Below are 21,505 nucleotides of genomic sequence, written 5' to 3' on the forward strand. Positions count from 1 at the left end.
CCTCCTAATAAGTTGTGAATCTAAACCATAATGTTAATCTTAATGCAGGATTCCCACACCATCAAATTCATCATATTGCATAACCTTGCAAATCTAACATTAACTGAACTCCTGGATTATAGGGCTTGATATCTCCCAGGTTCAAAATAAACAATAACTCTGTACATTACATGTAATGGATTACTGTAACCTTTACCCACTGGTGCAGGGTTGTCACCATTGGGTTTACATGTGTCACCCAATTTTTCACACATATTAGTGAAGCCAATTGCCCACCTCCCCCTCTGATTGGCTGATAGTCGCTGTCTTCACTGATTTGATTAGTTAACTTCAGGCATGAGGACTAATGAGCCAATCAGAGGCCGAGTAGGTCGGGTCATGCTGAGGAAAGTATTGCTGACGCGCGCCGACAAATTCCCTTACAGATTTACTAGAAATTTTAGATTTCGAACGACCAAATATAAGAAAATGATTCAAACAAAACATAAACTTACAATTGCAAACGTTTTCGTATGTATATATGGTGTACTCAAAATAGTGTTCAGCTACTGATTACCAATTAATTTATTTCAATTTTACAAAGTGTACTTTTGAGTTTATCTTATTGGTAGTTTAGGTAAAATCTGGACCAGGATGCATTCTCATCTTCAGGGTTGAAGTATTTTCTTTAAATACATGTTCAAAAAAGTAACTGAAACACCAGTTTGCATGGGAAACTGATCTTGATCAAGTCATGATCACCCTGACTTACACAATCTGTGGCTATTCTGTGAGACAATTTACAAAAGAAATTGACTTGCCAAGAGAGAGTTTCCCTCTTCCTTGGGCCACATTCACACTCTGGATGGACTAGGACTAAGGAATAGTTCATTTACAATGCATAGCCGTCACTCCCTTTAGTAACATCAGACAACACATAACAAACCAAAACACAACCTCATTATCACTCCGCTTTTGAAAAGGGAATATTCTGGCTGGAATGTGTATGTTTGTGATAGTATAATAAATGGTTCTCCGAGCGACTCAATGTAATATTTATTGAACAAGATATTGTAAGTCTCAGATACAAATGTGTACAAAATTATAAAAATATGCAACGCCAACTAATCTTTGTCCTGGGGAAATTGCAATACGCAGTTAGTACCCGCTAGAGGGTGTTGGAAAAACAGTAGTGTTCAAAAACAGCAAAAGTCGTCTTTAATAAATAAGTGCTTTGCCGTCTCTTTTTGAAAGAGTGAATGTCTCATTAAATCACTTATGGTTTATTTGATAACTGGCCATTCTAGAGCTATTGTAGACCAAAAAGACCGTAATCGAACCCCCTCAGACCCCAAATGCTGCTTTTTGTAAATTGGAAAATAAGCTCGATTTTAGAGTGAAACCTTGGTTTATCTATCAAGAAAATATCAGCCATCATTAAGAATGTTGCTTTTTAAAATGATGTCTGTCACGAAAGGCGCGATTTACCGTGCTGAAAAACTGAGCACAACAGCACCACCCTGTGGCACAAATATGTTCCGACGCTCCAAAGGAAAATTTTATTTTTTTATTTTTTTAAATGAATTAAATTAATTTTCAGAATCACATTTTCTTTAAAAAAAATTCCAAGAAATGCTGTCATCGAGACCAACCTGTAGTTCCTTATGCAAACAGGTGCTTAAAACCGGTTGTTCCACTGGCTGTTGAAGAACAAAAGCTAAAACCACTTACTACAGTCTGAAAAATATGAGCTATATGCTGTGGAACCATAACTAACAGCAAACCAGGACCAGGACACTAATAAATCAGAATATGTATTTTGTACTTAAGCGTGCAAATGGTGACCAAAAGTGTTACAATATCTGAAAATGTCGACCAGGTTTTCCTCCAAAACATGATTTCATTTGACAATATTCAAGACGCATATGCATTTGGTGGCTCTGAGCACAACAAATATCAGATCCAGTGAGTCAACTCGCAGTTGATCATTGTCAGTGCTCCAGCAGATTCCATCACAGGTGGTTTTTTATTTATTTATATTTATTCTATTCTATTCGTATGTTCATTAATTATGATTCATAAATTGCATGTCTGTGTTGCTTTGGATCATATTTCCTGCTTTGCATATTTACTCATTATCCCTCTATTCGTCAGCCAGCCTCTCTCTCTCTTAGTGTCTTCCTGACTGTTGCATAAACAGGAAAACAATACTGTTTGAAGATTGTAGGCCAACATATCATAATGTGACCTTTAACAGGATTAAGGATTTGGGTGTGTTGTGATCAAACCATATCAGAGAACAATTTCCATTGTTTATTGAAGGCAGCAGGTACACATAAAAAGGATCTTTTTGTCTTACTGCGGCACCTTTATTCCTTAGGAAGTCTTGTTTCCTTGTTTAATCAAACCAACTTGACCCCTTACCTCTCTCATGGAGGCCTTTACATGAGGAGAACCACAATGGGTGTAAGATTCCAGACCCTAAATGTAAAAAGGGTGGCATGTGCATAGTTATAAAACAAAAACACTGTAAATATAAATACAAGAGGTGCTCTAAGAAAAAATAGACAATCATTATCATAATTATAATCACGTCATACCGTCATATTCGGCTTATTCCCGATGGCAGTGTTGTTAAAAAAAAAAAAAACCTTTACAACACCGCCATCGGGAATAAGCCGAGTATGACTGATATGACGTGATTATACTCGGCTTATTCCCGATGGCGGTGTTGTAAACGTTTTTTAAAAAAAGAAAAAAACAAACAAACAAAAAAACAACAACAGTCTGAATCCGAATCTGAATCCGTATCTGCTCGGCTGACAAAGAACAACAGAGAATTCCGTGGAGCCCCTGAAGGCAATACCAGGTATGGTGCAGTTTCCAAATCAAGACAGTAGGGGGCGGTAATTTGCGAATCCTATTTCCCGTTAGCCCATCAAGCTGCAAAATCCAAGCCTTGACATTGCGAAGATGGAGCCTGTAATGGTGTAGACCGGAACACTCAGGAAACACAAACTGCGTCTTTCACAGCTCTGTTATGACAGTATTTCCAGCGGGTCCAGGTAAAAGGGAAAACATCGTCTATTTCACGGGTGAACGCTAGCGTCTTTAGTTTGGTGGCTAACGCAAATGACAGCTAGCTCAGCTAATGTCAACGATAATTAGCAACGTCAGCTAGCTGCGTCTGATTTATTATAACGTAGTTTGAGATATGTGTTAAGTAGGACGAACTGCTACCTTAACAGAGGTAAATTGTCTCGTGTCGTGAGACAGCTTTGTGACACAGAAGTGATGCAGAGAGGGAACTTAAGCTAATGTCATCAGCAAGATTAGGATGATGTTTTGATGTCAGTGCTAGCTAACGCTAGCAAGCTAATCCCTCTCAGAAGCGTTTCCTGGTTTTATTTATGCTTGCTGTTGTCCTAAGATTGAGCATATTATAGGTCGGTATATCTACGTTATCAAGATATTTAAATGGCCGGTATGTCATAAAGCAGAAATCCAGGCATTTGCAGTTGCAACCTTGGCTTTCATACTTGTTACACCTTCCCAATGCTGCGGACGCTACGTTTGACTCTGCTCGCTGTGTCCTTGTTTTACTTCCACATGAAACATAATGTACAACAGCAACCTCATTATTTCCCTACATGAATAGGATGTACTAAATGACAGTAGCTGCACTTCAATATACTTAACAGGCTTCACCTTAACCTCGCCAGTGACATTGAAAACTCAAACTTTTAACGGAGTACCATTGAAGAAAAGGATCGCCATCCGTGGTTATTCATTGTTAGATTATTAGATATTTATACTCTGGTAGAAGGATCGTTAATAGCAACACTGCTGTGTTGATATTCATGAAGCTCCTACTATTTCCCAGCTCTAACCGAGTATATGAAATGTTCTTGTGTCTGCAGGTGGAGGCAGGAGGTGTCAGTAGTGCACAGTAGACTGACGTCAGCAGTATGTACTGTGAGTGGCGCTCGCTGCAGCTGGTGGTGCAAAGTGACCAGGGCCACCTCAGCGTCCTGCACACCTACCCCACCAGCGTGGGCACAGAGGTGGCCAACGCTGTGGTCAAGCCCCTGGGCACAGCCGTCAGCCCTGTTGCCACCGACAACATCCTCAAGACAGACAAGGAGGTGAGAGACGCGGGCTTAATGGGCCGTAAAGTGCTGCCTCCTGTCCTGGATACACGCAGCTGCTGTTTTCTTTGCTGCCCTCATTGTTGCTACCATTATCGTCATGTTTTGCCCTTAAGTCCTTATCTGGATCGAAAAAAGTGAAATCATTCTTCCTAGATTATTAGTCTCATAAGCCTGAAGTGTATTTTATTCAGATGGATTGTTACAGCAAAAAAGGAGACACGTCAGAATGACCAAATCTTTTATTATTTATGATTATTCACTGTGAAGATTCGCCCAAATTTCTTTAGCTTTTGTTGTTTGTCTGCTCGGCATACACCAGCTTTTGGCAAACTTCTTCTCAGTCCCTGATAAACGTTTGAAAGCCAGGAAGTAGGAAGGTAGCCAGGGATTTTGTGTTAGTGATGTCAAAACATGAGAAAGGAGACGCGAGAAGAGCTGCGAAGGGTTAAAAATCTTTCACCCTCGTTTTCCGCGTGCTGATGTACCTTTGAATATACGCATGAGCTAAAGAATAAGAAGAAAAATCCCCAAAATCTTTGGGTTTGCTCTCTTTCCAAGGCAAATAAAGCAAATATCTAAATATTTGGGATTGTCGGGGTGAAGTTTTAGAGGAATCTAACCGGTATTGCTTGATTGGTAGGTGAAATGGACCATGGAGGTGCTGTGTTATGGCCTCACCCTCCCCTTAGAGGGGGACACAGTCAAGTTGTGTGTTGACGTTTACACTGACTGGATGATGGCCCTGGTAACACCCAGGGACTCCATGCCTCAGCCTGTGGTCAGGGAGCCCAACATGTACGTCCAGACGATCCTCAAACACCTCTACAACGTCTTCGTACCAAGGTTTGGAACTCCTACGACCATTTTTCCTCTTTATCGAACCCACATGCTAACAAAGAACTGCGATCGCTCCGTGCATAATCTTTCAAAACCTACATTTGCTTTTATTCCTCCAGTGCCTTGATATTTCCTGTTTTCTTTTCACTTTTATTCATTTCCTGTAAATTCTCCACATCTCCCTAAAGGCCTGAACAGCACAGTCTAAACCACATCAGGCTTTGCCAACAAGTTCTGACTGCTGTCCAAAAACTGGCACGGGAGTCTTCGTCTATGGTGAGGGAAACATGGGAGGTGCTGCTGCTCTTCCTGCTCCGTGTCAACGACACATTACTAGCCCCACCTACAGTTGGAGGTATGTCATCATTAACTACGCATGGTAACCAGGTCTGTTACTGTCTGTTTATATGTAATTAGCTACCAATTTAGGTGTTATTTGCACAGCTATTCAAAAAGAAGGTGATCGTTTTCACAGTTAGACAGAGATTTTGGACCAACAAAGGAGGAACTAATGCATTTCAGACCGTAATAAAGTTGTTTTCATTGAAATGAGCCTCGCAGCTTTAATGAGTCTTTTATTGAGCGGCAATTTTATTTCCGACTCTTTATCCTTTTTTCAGTTGGGGTAGCGGAGAAACTGGCTGAGAAGTTAATGGCGGTCCTGTTTGAGGTGTGGCTGTTGGCGTGCGCCCGCTGCTTTCCCACGCCGCCGTATTGGAAGACAGCGAGAGAAATGCTGGCCAACTGGAGACACCACCCCCCTGTTGTAGAGCAGTGGAGCAGAGTCACCTGTGCCCTCACCTCCAGGTCATAATACAATGCCTGTTAAAGGGATTTACCAACATAATAACCACTTGTGTTCTTTCCTGAATCATATATCCTGAAAACTAGCGCGTCATTTCTTAAATGCAGGCTCTTGCGTGTCACTCATGGGCCGACCTTCCCGCCATTCAAAGTTCCTGATGATGATGCAAACCTGATTCCCTTGGAGATGGACAGTGACTGTGTGGCGCAGACATGGTACCGTTTCCTCCATATGCTGAGGTACAGAAACTCTGACATCCTTGGATGAGTTTTGGTTTCTCATGGGCTTCGTTTTATTGCCATGCATAAATTGTAGCACAGAATACACTCAGAGAATGATAATACTTTACATTGTGCGATTTTGGGCTTTCCCAGACAAGCGATGATCGGGGCTGTGCTTTAAAACGGTGGCCTTCCTGTACATCACACTGTGAGACAGGTTCAGGGACGGCCGGTGTCTTGCAGCCAAAGATAACCTTAGATAAAATTCTGAACTTTGGGTCGATCACAGCACACGCAAGACAACTAAACTCCAGCATTGGTTTGATGACATGAAATGTATATGGATGACATAGCTTGATTATAATCTGACCAGAGAACTACAGTGTAGCTGGACTAACACCCCCCAGACGGCTCGGTTGTGAACTAGCCTGCGCGATCTGGGCATTTGCTACATTCCGCTTATATTTTGATGACCTGGAAGCAGAAGTGTCCCACCGAGCTGAGTGTGCGTTAGCAACCTGTAGGAAACTAGCGGCCCTTGGCTGTTGATTTAGCTGTGGCTGCTACCTCGCTGGTTATGCGTCTCTATGGACTGTTGTGGTGTGACATAAAAGGTCAACTGCTTCCCCAAGAACAACAAGTTAATTGCCTACGTGTTGGATATAAATGAGATAAAAATTTAATCTATTAAAACTGCAAATTGCCACCTGTTTTGTAGCTAGAAAGTCCAGTTGCAGTAATTATTGATACAATCGAGGTATAGTCTGATTTAGAGACACATAGGCTGTGTCCGAAACCACCCCCTATACCCTACATAGTGCGCTCAATAGTGTGGACGCCATTTTGAAATAGTGTCCGAAATGTTAGTGAGCATCGCTGGACCCTACGTAGTGCACTCAATGTATCCCACAATGCACTGCGAAAAGTAGTGTACAAGCGATGCACCCTAACTTGGAAAATATATCCCATCAGCCTTTACGGTATCACGTGACAATCTATCAATGGCGGGTAAACAAGGAGAGATGACTTACAAATGTACGTATTGTCCGCTGTTTGTTTCACATTTCATACTAAAGCGTCAAAGCCGTTGTCCGAATACTAACTTTAAATTGAGTGCGCTACGTACCGGTAGTTCACTCCATCCATGTCCCCCATGTAGTGAGTAGTGAATAATGAACGAGTGTGTGGTTTGGGACACAGCCATAGAAATACACTGTGGGCCAGCTGCTCCCGCCTGTGTTTGCTGCCCAACCAATCAAAATGCAGCAGGAAGTAGTCCTGGTGTTACATGCTAAATGGTAATAGATGTGACCAAATACGCGCTCCCAAATACATTTGCAAAATTAGCATCCCTAATCATGACGGTCCGCATTGCTTTCCTGCTCTTCAAACTTTTTTCCGTGCGCATTCCTGATTGTTTGTGCTGATTCCATTGATCGTGCCAAAGAGCTCCACATCAGTGTGTCATGCACTAGTCTTCTACCGCTAGAGATCTATTTGTCACCACTGCTACTAAAGAGCTTTACTTGGAGAACACATTAGAAGGCATTCTTTCTGTTTTTGTTCAGCAACCCTGTGGATTTAAGCAACCCTGCGATAGTGAGCACCACTCCAAAGTTCCAAGAACAGTTTCTCAACTCCAGCAGCATCCCTCATGAAATGGTGCTGCACCCATGTTTGAAGCAGCTACCACAAATCTTCTTCAGGGCCATGAGAGGCGTCAGCTGCCTTGTGGATGCCTTCTTGGGTAAGAGGACCCTGCGTGAAATGAAATGGCGTTTATAAGGTTTATATCCGTATTTCCTAAGGTCACACGGTGTGCTTTTATTATACGGGATGGTTTTTGTGTAAAGCTTCTCTGATGAACTCCCCCTTTTCAGGCTCTACTGGGTGAGAACCAGATGGCTGATGTTAGCCAGTGGCACCTGTTTAAGTATTTGAACGTGTCACTGTGTGTTTCTCTTTACACTGTAGGTGTCTCTGTTGAAAAGAGAGACGTACGAGAGAGGGTGTTCACTTTTTCACCAGTGCTGCTGTCTCATGGTACAGACATCAGCTGAAATGTTACGTGATGAGATGGGCATAAGATGAAGGATATTTATCGGTGGTGATGATGTAACTAATGGGATTAGATTTATCTGTGTCTCCGAGACATCCAGATTAATGTACAAGATCATCAACATGGGCTGTCTTGGGTGCACAAAAACTCAATCAAGATGGATGAATATCGATTAATGGTGATTCCGTTCTAACCATTGTCTTGCATGTACGTGAATGAACGTTGCCGATGATCATCTCTTGACCTCTGATGTCGCTTTTTCTTGTTAAATTACCTTTTCCTCCTTCCGTCGGAAGGCTCCACTGAAAGTCGGCTGCTCATTCCCTCTTCCACGACAGGTATATCGAGGCCCCGAGCGGACAGCGCTCCACCCACCCCCGTTAACAGAATGAGCATGTCGCCGCCCCCCTCCGTCGCCAACACAACGCCGCCTCACAGCCGCAAACAACGGCATACAGTGGTGACTAAAACCACAAGCAAGAGCTCAACTGTGAGTGTTGTCATAAACCATATCAGGCGCTGGCGTCCTCATTGATCAAACTCTTGCATAACTATAAGGATAACGGATCAACCAAAAGCTCTATTTCCTTATATAGCGCCTACAAATCACAACTCAATGTATAAAATATGATTTTCCATGAAGTTGCTATAGATTGAATACACAAGCAGACTACGTCAATTGCATTTTCAAGTTATAAATGATGTCAAAATGTATATTGTTTATTCCCAATGTATTTTCTACGTCTCATTTTCTGGACTGGAATTGCTTGGGCCGAGATGAATCCAAAAAAGTGCCACTTTTGAGGATTTGTGCAACTGTGTTTCCATCCCTACAGAGTAGTGGCAGTCAACCAACCAAAGCGTCCCAGCAGCAGCAGCAGCAGCAGCAGCAGCCACCCTCGTCCTCCCCGACCCTGCTCTCCAGCCCCAACCAGAGCAGCTGGGAGTCTCGCCCTCTGCCTGCCCCGGCACGGCCGAGGGTCAACAGCATCCTCCACCTGTTCGGGCAGTGGCTTTTCGATGCCGCTTTGGTCCACTGTAAACTCCACAGCGGCCTCAGCCGAGACCCCAGCATGACCGGTAAGAAGCGACACGCAGGCGAATCGCGTTTCCATTTATGCATGAGCAGGTGGGTGTTCTGCTGCTGTTCATTAGCACACGTTTTCCTGTAGTTCTCTGTGGTTTTGGTGTTTTTTTACTTGGAATTCTTTCCTTTTTTCCACCATTTTCTCTGAAACCTTGTTGTGTTTTTCTACGTGTGGAGGGCTTGGTTAGAAGTGGCCTGGTCTGAGATATTCATTTGAAACTAAAACTTCATATAAAATATAACCAGATATTTAAGGCTTCATATATTCATCTCATGTTTTTTTTTAGGACCCACTGATTGCACACACAGTTCTTGACAATAATTGAAAGTAATTTGGCTCTTCATTGGCTCACCATTTAATTTATTTTTCTCTTTTTGATGTAATGTCATTGTCTATCATGTCTGCTTACTGTTACAAGGTGTTCATGTATCGAACAGATCTAAAACATCCAACAAAAAAACCCCCCAACACAATTCATGCCTGATATGAATTGGTCCCAAAATATTGGATCTGCTTTGATTTTGTGTCTCTCCACTATTTCTGTTATCTTGCAGCCTCTTTTATCCAAATTCTCCTTTCTTATAAATCTTGTAAGTAGGAACAGCAGCTTTTCTTCCCCCCCCTCCCTCCCCTATTATTTGATTTGTGTTTCTGGACAGATGTTCTTGCTTTTTAGTTGTGTTCATGATCATTGCCATTGTTGCCACTGTTTTTTCTTTGGTTTTTTGGGCCCCAATGCTTGCCATGTCTCAACGTTCATCAGCGTCCGCTCAGAGTGTCTCCAGAGGTGATGGAATGGGTTTCACCGACTGTTCACGCGTCTCAACCATAATGCTATCTGTCTGTCTATTACAGCCTGTTTATTTCTTTCTTTTTTTTGATTTGTCATTTTCTTTGTGTCACATTAACCCCAACCAAGTTCCATATTTCTGTATTTTGTATATTTATGTTTTTTCTTTGTTGGAATTTCCCCCACTGTTATCATTTCGCTTTAGTTTTGATTTCATTGGTTTGATGGCTCTGCATGAAGTGAATGTTTAATGCTGGAGTTGCGGGAACTGACATAAGGATTTTGCTCTTTGGCCTCGCTGCTTATTAGATTTTTACATTTGTAGTGCTACACCTTAGTCAAATGCTAATGGCAAACTCTTTTTGTCAGCGATCCCTTTGGAATGCTTTTTTAAGGTGTGTGTGCGTGTGTGTGTTTGCAGTTATTGAAGTTCCCTCTTTTGTGATAGCATTAAGGTTTATGGTGAATTTGTTACTTTGATTTTCGTTTTTATTGTTGCGTACATGATATATTTGCCTTTTATTGGTGACTGCATACTGAAGATGAATACCTTTCTGACACTGGTCATTCAGCTCTAGTCATTTCATTGATCCTTTTTTTTCCTCTTCCCCCTCAATACTTGACAGCAATAGCAACTCAAGTAGGCCTAGAGCTGAGGAGGAAAGGTTCCCAAATGTCCACCGACTCCATGGTATCCAATCCCATGTTTGATACCAATGAATTCCCAGAGAGCTACGAAGCAGGCCGAGCTGAAGCCTGCGGAACTCTCTGCCGCATCTTCTGTAGCAAGAAAACTGGAGAGGAAATTCTGCCTGTTTATCTTTCCAGGTATCACTGGCAATGATTTCACTCATTTAGTGCCCCCCCCCCAAGTTATCCAGCAATTTAAACAATGATATTAAGTTTTAGATTTATTTATGTCATTTTCAAACCCCGGAGGATTCGACAACAAAACAGCTTGTTAAGGTTTTGTTGTTTTTTTTTTTTAAAGATCTAAACTTTTCATATCTAGCATCATTTTCATAAGTAAAAGATTTTATAAAAATATGTGATGCACTCCCTATTAATGGTAAAGTCAGAAAATAAATAAGGTTGCTGTTGGCAATTACCCTTTCAAAGATCGCAGCTAAAAGTTCATTTTAATTTTTCATTCAACATTAAAATTGGGGAAAGCCTGAACTTGGAATTGTGTTTCTCTTTCTGCAGGTTCTACATGGTCTTGATTCAGGGTCTGCAGATCTCCGATTTCATCTGCAGACCTGTTTTAGCCTCTATAATTCTCAACTCTTCCTCTCTGTTTTGCACTGACCTGAAGGGCATCAATGTGGTGGTGCCTTACTTCATAGCCGCCCTCGAAACGATCGTACCGGACAGGTCAGAATGAAATGAAATTGAAATATTGGTTTATAATCCTTCTTTTGAAATTCCGTTCTTTCATACCAGATTATATTTTGAATTTAGAGATTCTGTATATTTGCTTTACTCTTAACAGGGAACTGTCCAAATTCAAGATGTATGTAAACCCAACAGACCTGAGGAGAGCTTCTATCAACCTTCTCCTTGCAATGCTGCCATTGCCGCATCACTTTGGAAACATCAAATCAGAGGTAACAGCTTTGGGGTCTGGTTTTAATTCCATTTAAAATCCCAAATTCTAAACTTTTGCTCTTGGTTTATATAAATCCTTATTGAAACATTTTGGAAACATGACGTTGTTGACTTCTTCACCACATTAATGTGTGTTTTCAGGTTCTGTTGGAAGGGAAATTCAATGAGGAGGACGGGTGGCCCCATGATCAGCCCATCTCTTTCCTGTCCTTGAGGCTTCGGCTCGTCAATGTGCTCATAGGAGCCCTGCAAACGGAGACCGACCCCACCAACACACAGCTCATTCTGGGTGCTCAACTGGCTTTTTTTTTCTTTTTAACTGTTTATTCAGTCTTTATACATGAGCAGTACCTTTATGTTTTGAATATTTCTAAAATCTGTATTTAAATGCTTCCATCATATTTTCCCAGGCGCAATGTTAAATATTGTTCAGGACTCGGCATTGTTGGAGTCCATCGGTGCCCAGACAGAAACAGTAAGGCTGCCTCTTTTCTACTGATGATGGGATGTTAAAAGCAGTGTGTTATATGAGACAGTCATATTTCTGTTTTTATATGGTGTAGGGGAGCATAGATGGGAGCAATTCAACCATGAGAAGTCAGAGTCACAGTCGCACCAACAGTGGGATTAGTTTCACTAGTGGGGGCAGCTCTGAGGCCACCAGCCCCGACTGTGAGCGTCCTGCCCAGGCCCTTCTCCGAGACTATGGTAAGGTCCCAATCGACTTATATCCATGCTCTTGGTTAGTGGCAGCTTTGCATAACACACAGCAGTGCATTACTGTTAAAGCATGCCCTTTTTTGAATGCCGAGTGTGGCAGTGTCCTTATTGTTATGCACCTTATTAACATATTTGCTGTTTAAAGCTAACGTGGTAACGGTGATGTTCAGGATGAAAAAGCGCTGGATAAAATGTCTTTGTAGGTAATAGTTGTTTGCTGTGATGTTTGCTGTAGAAAGGTAGTTTGCGGTGCCTAAACCAGTTGGTTCCAGTTAACTGGTTGAGGGTGTTTCCACATATAACAGATAATATTTTGTTTTGTCACAGAAGAGCTAAACAAACAAGCAATAATATTAAATAAATAAGAGTAACTCAAGTCTGAAGTAATTCTTCCTCTAAGTTATGTTTAGTTTTATTTTCTTTATATTGCACAGAAGAAACAAAGTTAAACAGGGGATAAGAATGACAGTTAACTATTTACTTTAAAGTTTAAAAATATTCCATTTTTGTGTGATCTAGCGACATACCATATGTCAATTTTTGTAGAAGTTAAGATTTTTGACAAGTTGGCAAGAGTTAGTGAGAGTGTTTTGTGGCTTTGTGGAGTTTTCTTCTTTTATCTGCCTTTATGTTGTCAACACGGTGTGCTCTAAACATTCTAATGCATGCTCTTTGTACTAATTCACATTTATGTTTCAACCAGGATGATTTTTCTGTTACCCTGTCTTAACTCCTCTGTGGTGCCTGAATTCTGCTTTGCTCTGTTTTTTGCGGTGTGTGGTATTTCCGGGTGTTATATGGTCTAGCTCTTCCAGATACAGCGGCAGGTCTGCTGGTGCGCAGCATCCATCTGGTCACCCAGAGGCTCAACTCCCAGTGGAGGCAGGACATGAGTATTTCTCTGGCTGCCTTGGAGCTACTCGCTGGACTTGCCAAGGTATCTACAAACACCACAAAGTCAGATTAAGTAATCACAGTTATGCAGCCGTCCTGTGTCCTCCGTTTGTTTCTTGGTAAATAAGAAGTTGTTTTATTAAAACATCAAAAAAATAGATTTTTGCATGCACTTACTGTATTTAATTTTGGAAAAAACTGCATATGCAGATGTGATAAAAATGCTGCAACTATGAATTCTTTCAAAAATATCAATAATGATTGTGTATTTTTAAGTGAACGAACAAAAGAAAAATCCAAATCACATCAACATTGTGTGTTACTACCCTCTGCCTTTAAACCAGCATCAATTCTTACAGCTAGTCTTGATTTTGTTGGACAGAGGTCGGCCACGGAATCTTAATGCAGCAGATGAAAGCTTATTTCCTTTTGAAATTGTAAGATGTCCAATCAGCTTAGAACTGGCAGAACCAGCTGGACCCAGGTACATCCTACATTGTCTGGAAAAGTCCGGTCAAAAGTGGTCTTCGTGGAGGAGTTGCAGCCAAAAAGAAATACCTCTGACATGGGAACGAGGCGAAGCGTCTCAACTATGCGGGAAAACATAGAAAGTGGGGAGCAGAAAAATGGCAGCAGGTGCTCCGGAATGATGAGTCAGAATTTGAAATATTTGGCTTCAGCAGAAGGCAGGTTGCTCGGTTCAATAATGAGAGTCTGCAGGCAACAGACGGAGATGTGCCACGTTATGAAACGGCAGTGATGGACTTTCCTTGGAAGTTGGGGCTGCATTTCTGTAAACAGAGTTGGAGATTTGGTTTAGCATTAAAGGTGTCGTCAATGATGAGAAAAACGGGCAGATATTTATCCATCATGCAATACCATCAGGAAGGCGTATGATTAGTGGCAAATTTATTCTGCATCAGGACAATAAAGCCCTGGTGATTATGTGGCCTCTGCAGATCCCTGATATCCATATCATCAGTGCATCTGGCACAGAAGGATTTCAGGAAGCCTACATCCACAGAAGACCTGTGGTTAGTTCTCCAAGCCGTGTACTTGTGAAGACTTGATGCAGACGTGAAGTTAAAGGGCGGCCGCACCAAGGACTGACTTCTGTTCATTCAATGTGTTTCATTCATTTATGAAAAAAATCGTAACACTTCCACGAGAGCATTTTTTCACACCTGGCTAAAACTTTTTCACTGTACAACAAAACAATGTTGAATTGCCATATTGTTGCTAATATACAGTTGTTTGTATTTTTAATTCAACCAGGTTAAGGTCGGAGTGGACTCTGCAGACCGTAAGCGTGCCGTCAGCTCTATATGTGGGTACATTGTGTACCAGTGTAGCCGTCCAGCTCCTCTTCAGTCGCGGGACCTCCATTCCATGATTGTGGCAGCCTTCCAGTTTCTGTGCGTGTGGCTGACAGAACACCCTGACATGCTAGATGAAAAGGTCAGATTAAACGTATATTTCTTCAAGCACTGTATTACATTTTTGTAAAATGTATTTGATCATAGAGTATTCATCGATCATTTAAGGGAATGGATTTATTGTAAGTTTTTATTTATCATTTGTAATTTTGCCCCTTTTCTGTGTTTTTCTCAGGACTGCTTGGTAGAGGTTTTGGAGATTGTTGAGCTCGGAATCTCTGGGAGCAAATCTCGACAGGAACATGAGGTCCGGCATAAAGGGGAGAAGGAGCATAACCCCGCTTCGATGAGGGTCAAAGATGCTGCTGAGGCGACTTTGTCCTGGTGAGATTTTTACAAAATCAGAATATGCAAAAAAAAAATGGCACTACAAAACTAAGAGGTTCTTTTACTTCACAAGATAAAATCGACCCCGTAGAGTGTACATGAGTAAACTATTTAAAATATATGAAACATAATTGTGTGGTAAATGTCCTGATTTTCTAGCACGGCATGCTATTTGCCTACTCATTTGTAGGCATCCCAACTGCTCATTTGTAATTCCAACAGTAGTTATAGTCATGATTCCTAATTTTTCAGTTAGCTTCATTTCAGTCTTCTGGCACTGAGTGGCCTCTGGTGTGGTGTTCCTCAGTATTATGCAGGTGCTGGGTGCCTTCCCTTCACCTAGTGGGACCGCCTCCACCTGCAGTCTGCTGAATGAAGACACACTGATTCGCTACGCCAGACTGAGTGCCACGGGAGCCAGCAACTTCCGCTACTTTGTTTTGGAGAATTCGGTCATACTCGCCATGTTGGAGCAACCTCTCGGCAATGAGCAGAGTCAGTGGCTTGTCGTTGTTATGTTTATGTATTTGTTTAATTGTGATGTCTGGAATAATTATGAAGGTGTATTTGGTATTACCCACCAAGATTCAAGCCCAGCTATTAAATCAGTTGTGCAAGTTTAAAGATAAACTGAGCAAAAGGGCTGGAAAATGGTGGGGCTGACAATCAGGCTGGTTAGAGTATACAATGACAGGTAAGTTATGATGGGCTAGTGTCACCATCTTGAACAATGAGCACTTTAGACCTGCATCTGTAGGTTGTCTTGTTATCTCACAAAGTTAATGGCCACTGCCTGTAACTAAAGGCTTAGCTGCATATGTACAATTTACCCTTTTTATGTGGGTATGTGTGTGAGCACTGTAATTTCCATTTTTATGGATGAAATAAACTTGACTTGAAGTCTTATGTCTTATATATGTCTGATATATGTTCTCACGTCTAATGTCACAGACCCCAGTCCATCGGTGACCGTTTTGATCAGAGGGACGGCTGGGCGCCACGCCTGGACCATGCAGCTCATCCACCAGCCTCGAGGCGCTCGAGCTAATCAGAGGGTGAGGTCACGCTGTCAGGTGCTGCATCATGAGAAGTATCGATACTAAATAAGACAAATGTCACTCGCCATGCTCTGGATTTACTTTGGTATCCCAGCTTCTGTGTCACTGACAGCTGTTCCTTGCCTGTTTTCTCCTCTCTACACAGCAGGTGTTTGTTCCTGAGGGTCGCCCAACACCCAACAATGCTGTGGGGATCAAGTACAATGTAAAGCAGAGACCCTTCCCTGAGGAGGTGGATAAGATCCCTTTGGTGAAAGCAGATGTCAGTATTCCAGATCTGGATGACATTGTCAGTAAAGAGGTGAGATAAAGATCCTGATCTTGATTGCGTGTGAGGACCATTTGCAGATAACATTAAATTACATCTTAAATTAGATAAAATGTAAAAAACCCAGATTGCTGTTACACTGGTATGGGCTGACGATATGGTTTGGTGTCCTATTTGGAATTTTTAGGTGTTTTTTTTTTTTTTTTTTTCCCTCACAAACCACCATAAATAATTTTGTTTGTTAACAATTGTTTGATTTAGTCTGCGGAGCACTGTTGTAAATGCATACTGAACGTCCAGGTGTCTTCCATTTGGTGACGGTTGTATCACGTGCTCTTGTTTTGTACAGCTGGAAATGCAGCATGACAAACTTCGAATTCTGATGACCAAGCAAATCGAGTATGAGAACGCCTTGGAAAGGCACAGTGACGAAATCTGGAAGGCCAAGCATTTCCCAGATCCTCAGACTGAGTGCAGACCCCCTCCACCCTCGCAGGAGTTCCAGACAGCACGTCTTTTCTTGTCCCACTTTGGCTTTCTGTCTCTGGAGGCACTTAAGGTTAGACGTGACAATTTATCTCATGAATTCTCAAGAACTGCTCTATTTAAGTCACGAAAGCATTTGCCAATATCGAATACTGGTTAATGCTAAAAACATGTACTTAAGTTGAATAAGTGTTTGCATTTTGAAGTCTTTATTAAGTCTTTATTATTGTTTCATGAATCTGTGTCGTTGAATGAGAATGTATATTTATTATTATCGGTAGGAGCCCAACAACAGCCGTCTACCTCCTCATCTGATCGCCCTGGACTCATCTTTGCCGGGGTTTTTTGATGATATCAGCTACCTGGACTTGCTTACCTGCCGACCATTTGACACTGTTTTTATATTTTATATGAGGGCTGGACAGAAAAGCAGTCATGAGGTGTGTAAATGCCAATAATAGACTCCTGATAAGATAAAAACGCCTTATTGCTAAGCACTCCCTTGAAATGCTGAGTTGTCTTTTGCGTTCTTCAGATCCTGAAGAATGTGGAGTCCTCATCCAGTGTCCAACCCCACTTCCTGGAGTTCCTGCTATCCTTGGGCTGGCCCGTGGATTTGGGACGGCACCCTGGCTGGACCGGGCACCTAGATACCAGCTGGTCAATCAATTCCTCCTCTGATAACAATGACTTGCAACAAACAGGTACTTCAGCCACCCCAAGACACATTCAAAGTATTTGTCAAGCATACTTGCCTGTTTTACAATAAATGATTAATATTTTGATGATTAGTGAAGGAATAGAAGTGTTTGTAGATGTATTAAGTTGGCACACACGCTCTGCATGGAGACCACAACCTTGTGTGTTTGGTGTCAATGGTTAAACTTTTCCTTTTTATTGCTTTTTTTTTTATAATAGAGGAAGTCTCGACCTTTGAGGACACAGGAGGTTCGGTGTTCAATGGCGAGAAGAAGGTTCTGTATTATGCTGATGCCCTGACAGAGATAGCCTTCGTCATTCCATCGTTGACAGAACATTCCGGTCAGGATTTCCTCCCTCTTCCTGTAAAGTCACAGATGTGCCACTTTATGAAACGGCAGTGAAGGATTCTTTTGTTATTTTGCAGAGGAATCATCGTCGCACAGCGACTCTACCGTAGAGGCCGACGCCAACATGGACCTGATGCCTGCTTCACTCAAACAACACAATCTGACACTCGAGCTCTTTCCCAACCATTCTGAAAACCTGGAATCTGCCAAAAAGGTAAAAGTTGGATCGGATCCTGGATGTTTCCGAATAATTTTGTATCCTGTTTTAACGTTTGATCAAATTTAATGCAGCTAAGTCCATTGGCAAAGACAAAAAGGTCGTCGAGTGGCAAGTCTTTCCCTCCTCTGGGTCCCGACACAAAGGTGTTTGTAGTCTGGGTGGAACGCTTCGACGACATCGGTAGGAACTGAAAATCACACTTACAAAATAATGGAGATCGACTAATTCATTTGCTTACGATATTCCAACAGAACCTCAAAACATTTGCAATTTTAAGCGTTGCAACAGTTTCTTCTGCAGGCGAATGTCATTGTTGTTTTCTTTTAGAGAACTTCCCCTTGTCTGATCTGTTGGCGGAAACCAGCACGGGTTTGGAAGCCAGCCTGAGCAACAGCACTTCCTGCAGGTACACACAAGTTTAGACTCCAAACTCGAAAGTTGTTCTGCAAGCGGTCACCTGCACAGCCTCAGAGTGACGGCGTTCAAAATAACAGCGACAGATAAAGAAGGAACCGCAACCTGTGGTCGCAAGAAAGCAGAACTATGACTGGAAGCACCACAATAACAAATGACTTTGCTGTCGCGCAAAATGTCAGAATAAAATTAGTTGAAGAACAACTAAATTCTTGATGAGCGCACTCTCAAATATCCAGTTATACTGGCAGTTTCATACAAATATATATTTGAGGCTTTTTCTGTTGTATATTTAAGGTCACGCTGGATCAACTTGGATTCTAGGTTGTCCTGGTTTGTGCGATCAGTCTGTCCTCTATTTTTAATTTGGTCTGCTGCAGGTCAGGGCTACTTGAGAAGGATGTTCCCTTGATCTTTATCCACCCACTGAAGACGGGACTGTTCAGGATCCGACTCCATGGGGCCGTTGGGAAATTTGGCATGGTGATTCCCCTGGTGGATGGGATGGTGGTCAGCCGCAGAGCGCTCGGTAACAGCTCCTGTCTTTCATCCTTGTCTGCCATTGCCTGTATTTCCAATTCTAGAAACGATTTACTCCAATAATAGGCATATTTTCAGGCTGGTAATTCGTATTTCTTCCACTATGTCAAATGTTTTTAAACAAACAGATAGAATGAGCATTAAATACACCGAAAAAGGCTGTAAAATTGTCCTTTTTTCACAGAGCTATGAAACAACGCAGCACTTTGGCATCACACACGTTGTGATTTAAAACTTAAATAATGTCTTTGCCAGCAGTTTTGCAGTGACATCTATATACAGATAACAGATTTGAGAGATTTTATCAAATTCCTCCATGTTCGCAGGTCTAGGCTACACTTTTGCCCCGTTCAAGCTGTTGAACTCACATGTTTTTGACCCTCTCTCAGGATTTCTCGTCCGCCAGACTGTCATCAACATGTGCCGGCGAAAACGTCTGGAGAGTGACTTGTACAACCCCCCTCACGTGAGGCGGAAACAGAAAATAACTGAGATCGTGCAGCGATACCGCAACAAGCAACTGGAGCCCGAGTTTTACACTTCACTCTTCCACGAGGTCGGGGAGGGAAAGCCTCACCTCTAAAGCCCATCTGTCCTGTCCTAACACTGGCTCACAAGTGCACACTACAACACACACATACACCCTCATGTAATCACGCACCATTTACAACTGTGCGTTGTACACACACACACGCAGAATTTTTATATTTATACTGTACTGTTTTGTTATTTATATGAGTACATATATCAACACTGTCTGCCTTTGACTCCAAAAGCAAAGTGTCAAAAATCATGCCAAGATGGGAAAGAGCTACATTTCTATGTTGCAGCTGCTAATTGAATGGCTGAAGTTCTACAGTGACTTTTCCCTCATTTAGGATCATGCTTTGTGACAAATGAAAAATATAAACGTTCTGCTTTTCCTTGAGTGCAGTACACTAGTTTCACACTCGGCCTTTCTGAAAATGTCAAAGGTTTCTGGTCACAGCCGTGCGTATCTCATGGTTTAGTAACACAGAGATCTGTCCAAAATCCATATCTGCATATCTGTTTTTTTTGACAAAACTGTTTTTGTTTTTTATGCCATGCAGCTGATTATATAAGCTTCATCAGTTGAACGGCACTGCTTATGCTTCTGCGCGGCTAACATCGGGCGGGTTCAGAATTGAGCGACAGCTTGAGCCCGGAATCTGATTTTGAATGCAGAGCTACTTTCTCAAGTCTTCCTTGTGCAAACCCATTTAACTGTTGCAGTAAGTGACTGAGCACACAAACACCACTTTATATAGAACACTTACATCGCATTCACGTACGGTAAAGTGATACACGTGCTGCCCGCGCCAGCCTGAAAATCTCATTCCCCTGCAGCTGCTGCGCCGTTAGCGAGAGTCACACCTAGCCCACCATATATGGCATTTGAATCCTCTCACTTTTTAAGCAATTGAGACCGTGTATATGTTTCGTGTGGAGACGTGATCCTAGAACTGGTGTTAACTCTTAGTACCTGGTGCTGTGTGAGTACAATGAGAGCAGAGCTCCGGGGGTTTGCACTTTGGATTTTTGCAGAGCTAATATGAAATAGCGAAGACTCCGCAAATCCCAAACAAAACAGTAGAAGTGTCTTGCTCCTCTAAACTACTTTATATTAACAGGCTGTGTAGGTAACAGCTTTATTACTTGCATTTTGACTGATCTCAACTCGGAGAGGTGAGACACGTTATCTGTTTTCTGTTTCGGGGACCCTTTTGCCTTCAGTTTTAACGACAGTTTGTTTTTGTTTTGCTCACTGTTTGCTTTGGATTCCAACGTGCTCACTGTCTGCCTGTAACAATGTGAATGAAATGATTGCAGAAACAGCAGGACAGACCCTTTGGGTTTCTTTGTATTGGGGGACGTCTTAATGCACTGAGCATATTTCTTGATTTTCCAGCTCCATTCGATTCCCGACCTACCTTACACGTCTTTTTCTACTTTTGTGCATTTCGAAAGAAGACCCTGCTGAAGGACGACTTTTAACTTTGAAAATACGAATGAAGAAGAGGCGCGCGCTGAGTTTTTAAACCTGCCATGGTCCGCCTGTGTGACTTCACTTTTTACAACCGTGCTTTTCACGCATGCCCTTTTGGAGGGAAGGATAAAGTACGCTCGCCGTGCTCAATAGAAACCACATGCAATCAGTCGCACATTGTTTCCTGTTCTTCAAATCATCATATTTAAGGACTTGCCATGTACAGAAGCAGAGGGTGATCTGTAAATATATGGTGGTTTAAAGCATTTACAGATTGTTGATTTCTCCTTTGAGATAGCAAGAACTTATATGTATGCAACTCTTTGCGGGGGCATCACAGTGGGTCTTGAATGTAACATGCATCGATTAAAACTGATATTGACATTTTACTTTGATTTGGAACATGTCTCCCCCCCCCCCCCCCCCCCCCCCCAGTGTGTTTGAATGTCTTGGGACTATATTTTAAACTACTGACATCGGACAAAGGATTTTTTTTGCAGACTGACTTCATAGACTGATGGAAAATATGCAGCAGAACAGGTTTGAT

At 42.1% G+C, this 21,505-nt stretch overlaps 1 protein-coding gene across 10 annotated transcripts; it reads left to right on the forward strand.

The window, feature by feature from the left end:
* The first annotated feature begins 2,888 nt into the window (after positions 1-2,888).
* On the forward strand, positions 2,889-21,347 carry ralgapb (Ral GTPase activating protein non-catalytic subunit beta). Of its 10 annotated transcripts, none has more exons than XM_029834513.1 (32): positions 2,889-3,044; positions 3,900-4,124; positions 4,771-4,973; positions 5,156-5,322; positions 5,588-5,774; positions 5,880-6,011; positions 7,562-7,740; positions 7,968-8,036; positions 8,391-8,542; positions 8,889-9,132; positions 9,695-9,730; positions 10,557-10,758; positions 11,137-11,304; positions 11,423-11,537; positions 11,680-11,827; positions 11,949-12,013; positions 12,102-12,246; positions 13,065-13,195; positions 14,428-14,610; positions 14,764-14,912; positions 15,223-15,410; positions 15,867-15,970; positions 16,119-16,274; positions 16,591-16,800; positions 17,009-17,167; positions 17,263-17,431; positions 17,646-17,768; positions 17,854-17,990; positions 18,068-18,176; positions 18,324-18,402; positions 18,791-18,939; positions 19,340-21,347. In XM_029834513.1, exons 2-32 carry the CDS (start codon positions 3,948-3,950, stop codon positions 19,531-19,533), a joined length of 4,629 nt encoding a protein of 1,542 aa, XP_029690373.1. In that variant the 5' UTR covers positions 2,889-3,044; positions 3,900-3,947; the 3' UTR covers positions 19,534-21,347. The 10 variants fall into 10 exon arrangements, with proteins under 10 accessions (XP_029690373.1, XP_029690374.1, XP_029690375.1 ...); XM_029834514.1 differs by having other exon boundaries at positions 16,122-16,274; XM_029834515.1 differs by having other exon boundaries at positions 13,074-13,195.
* Positions 21,348-21,505: the final 158 nt, after the last annotated feature.

This window comes from Takifugu rubripes, chromosome 3, assembly GCF_901000725.2.
Source record: "Takifugu rubripes chromosome 3, fTakRub1.2, whole genome shotgun sequence".
In the NCBI taxonomy this organism is placed as follows: domain Eukaryota; kingdom Metazoa; phylum Chordata; class Actinopteri; order Tetraodontiformes; family Tetraodontidae; genus Takifugu; species Takifugu rubripes.

Bases quoted from the DNA above. Each gene is read 5' to 3' on its own strand.
- ralgapb (XM_029834513.1), top strand. From the start codon at position 3,948: ATGTACTGTGAGTGGCGCTCGCTGCAGCTGGTGGTGCAAAGTGACCAG. The intron at 5,323-5,587 runs GTATGTCATCAT...TCCTTTTTTCAG, and splicing joins AGCCCCACCTACAGTTGGAG to TTGGGGTAGCGGAGAAACTG. The intron at 15,971-16,118 runs GTGAGGTCACGC...CTCTCTACACAG, and splicing joins GCGCTCGAGCTAATCAGAGG to CAGGTGTTTGTTCCTGAGGG.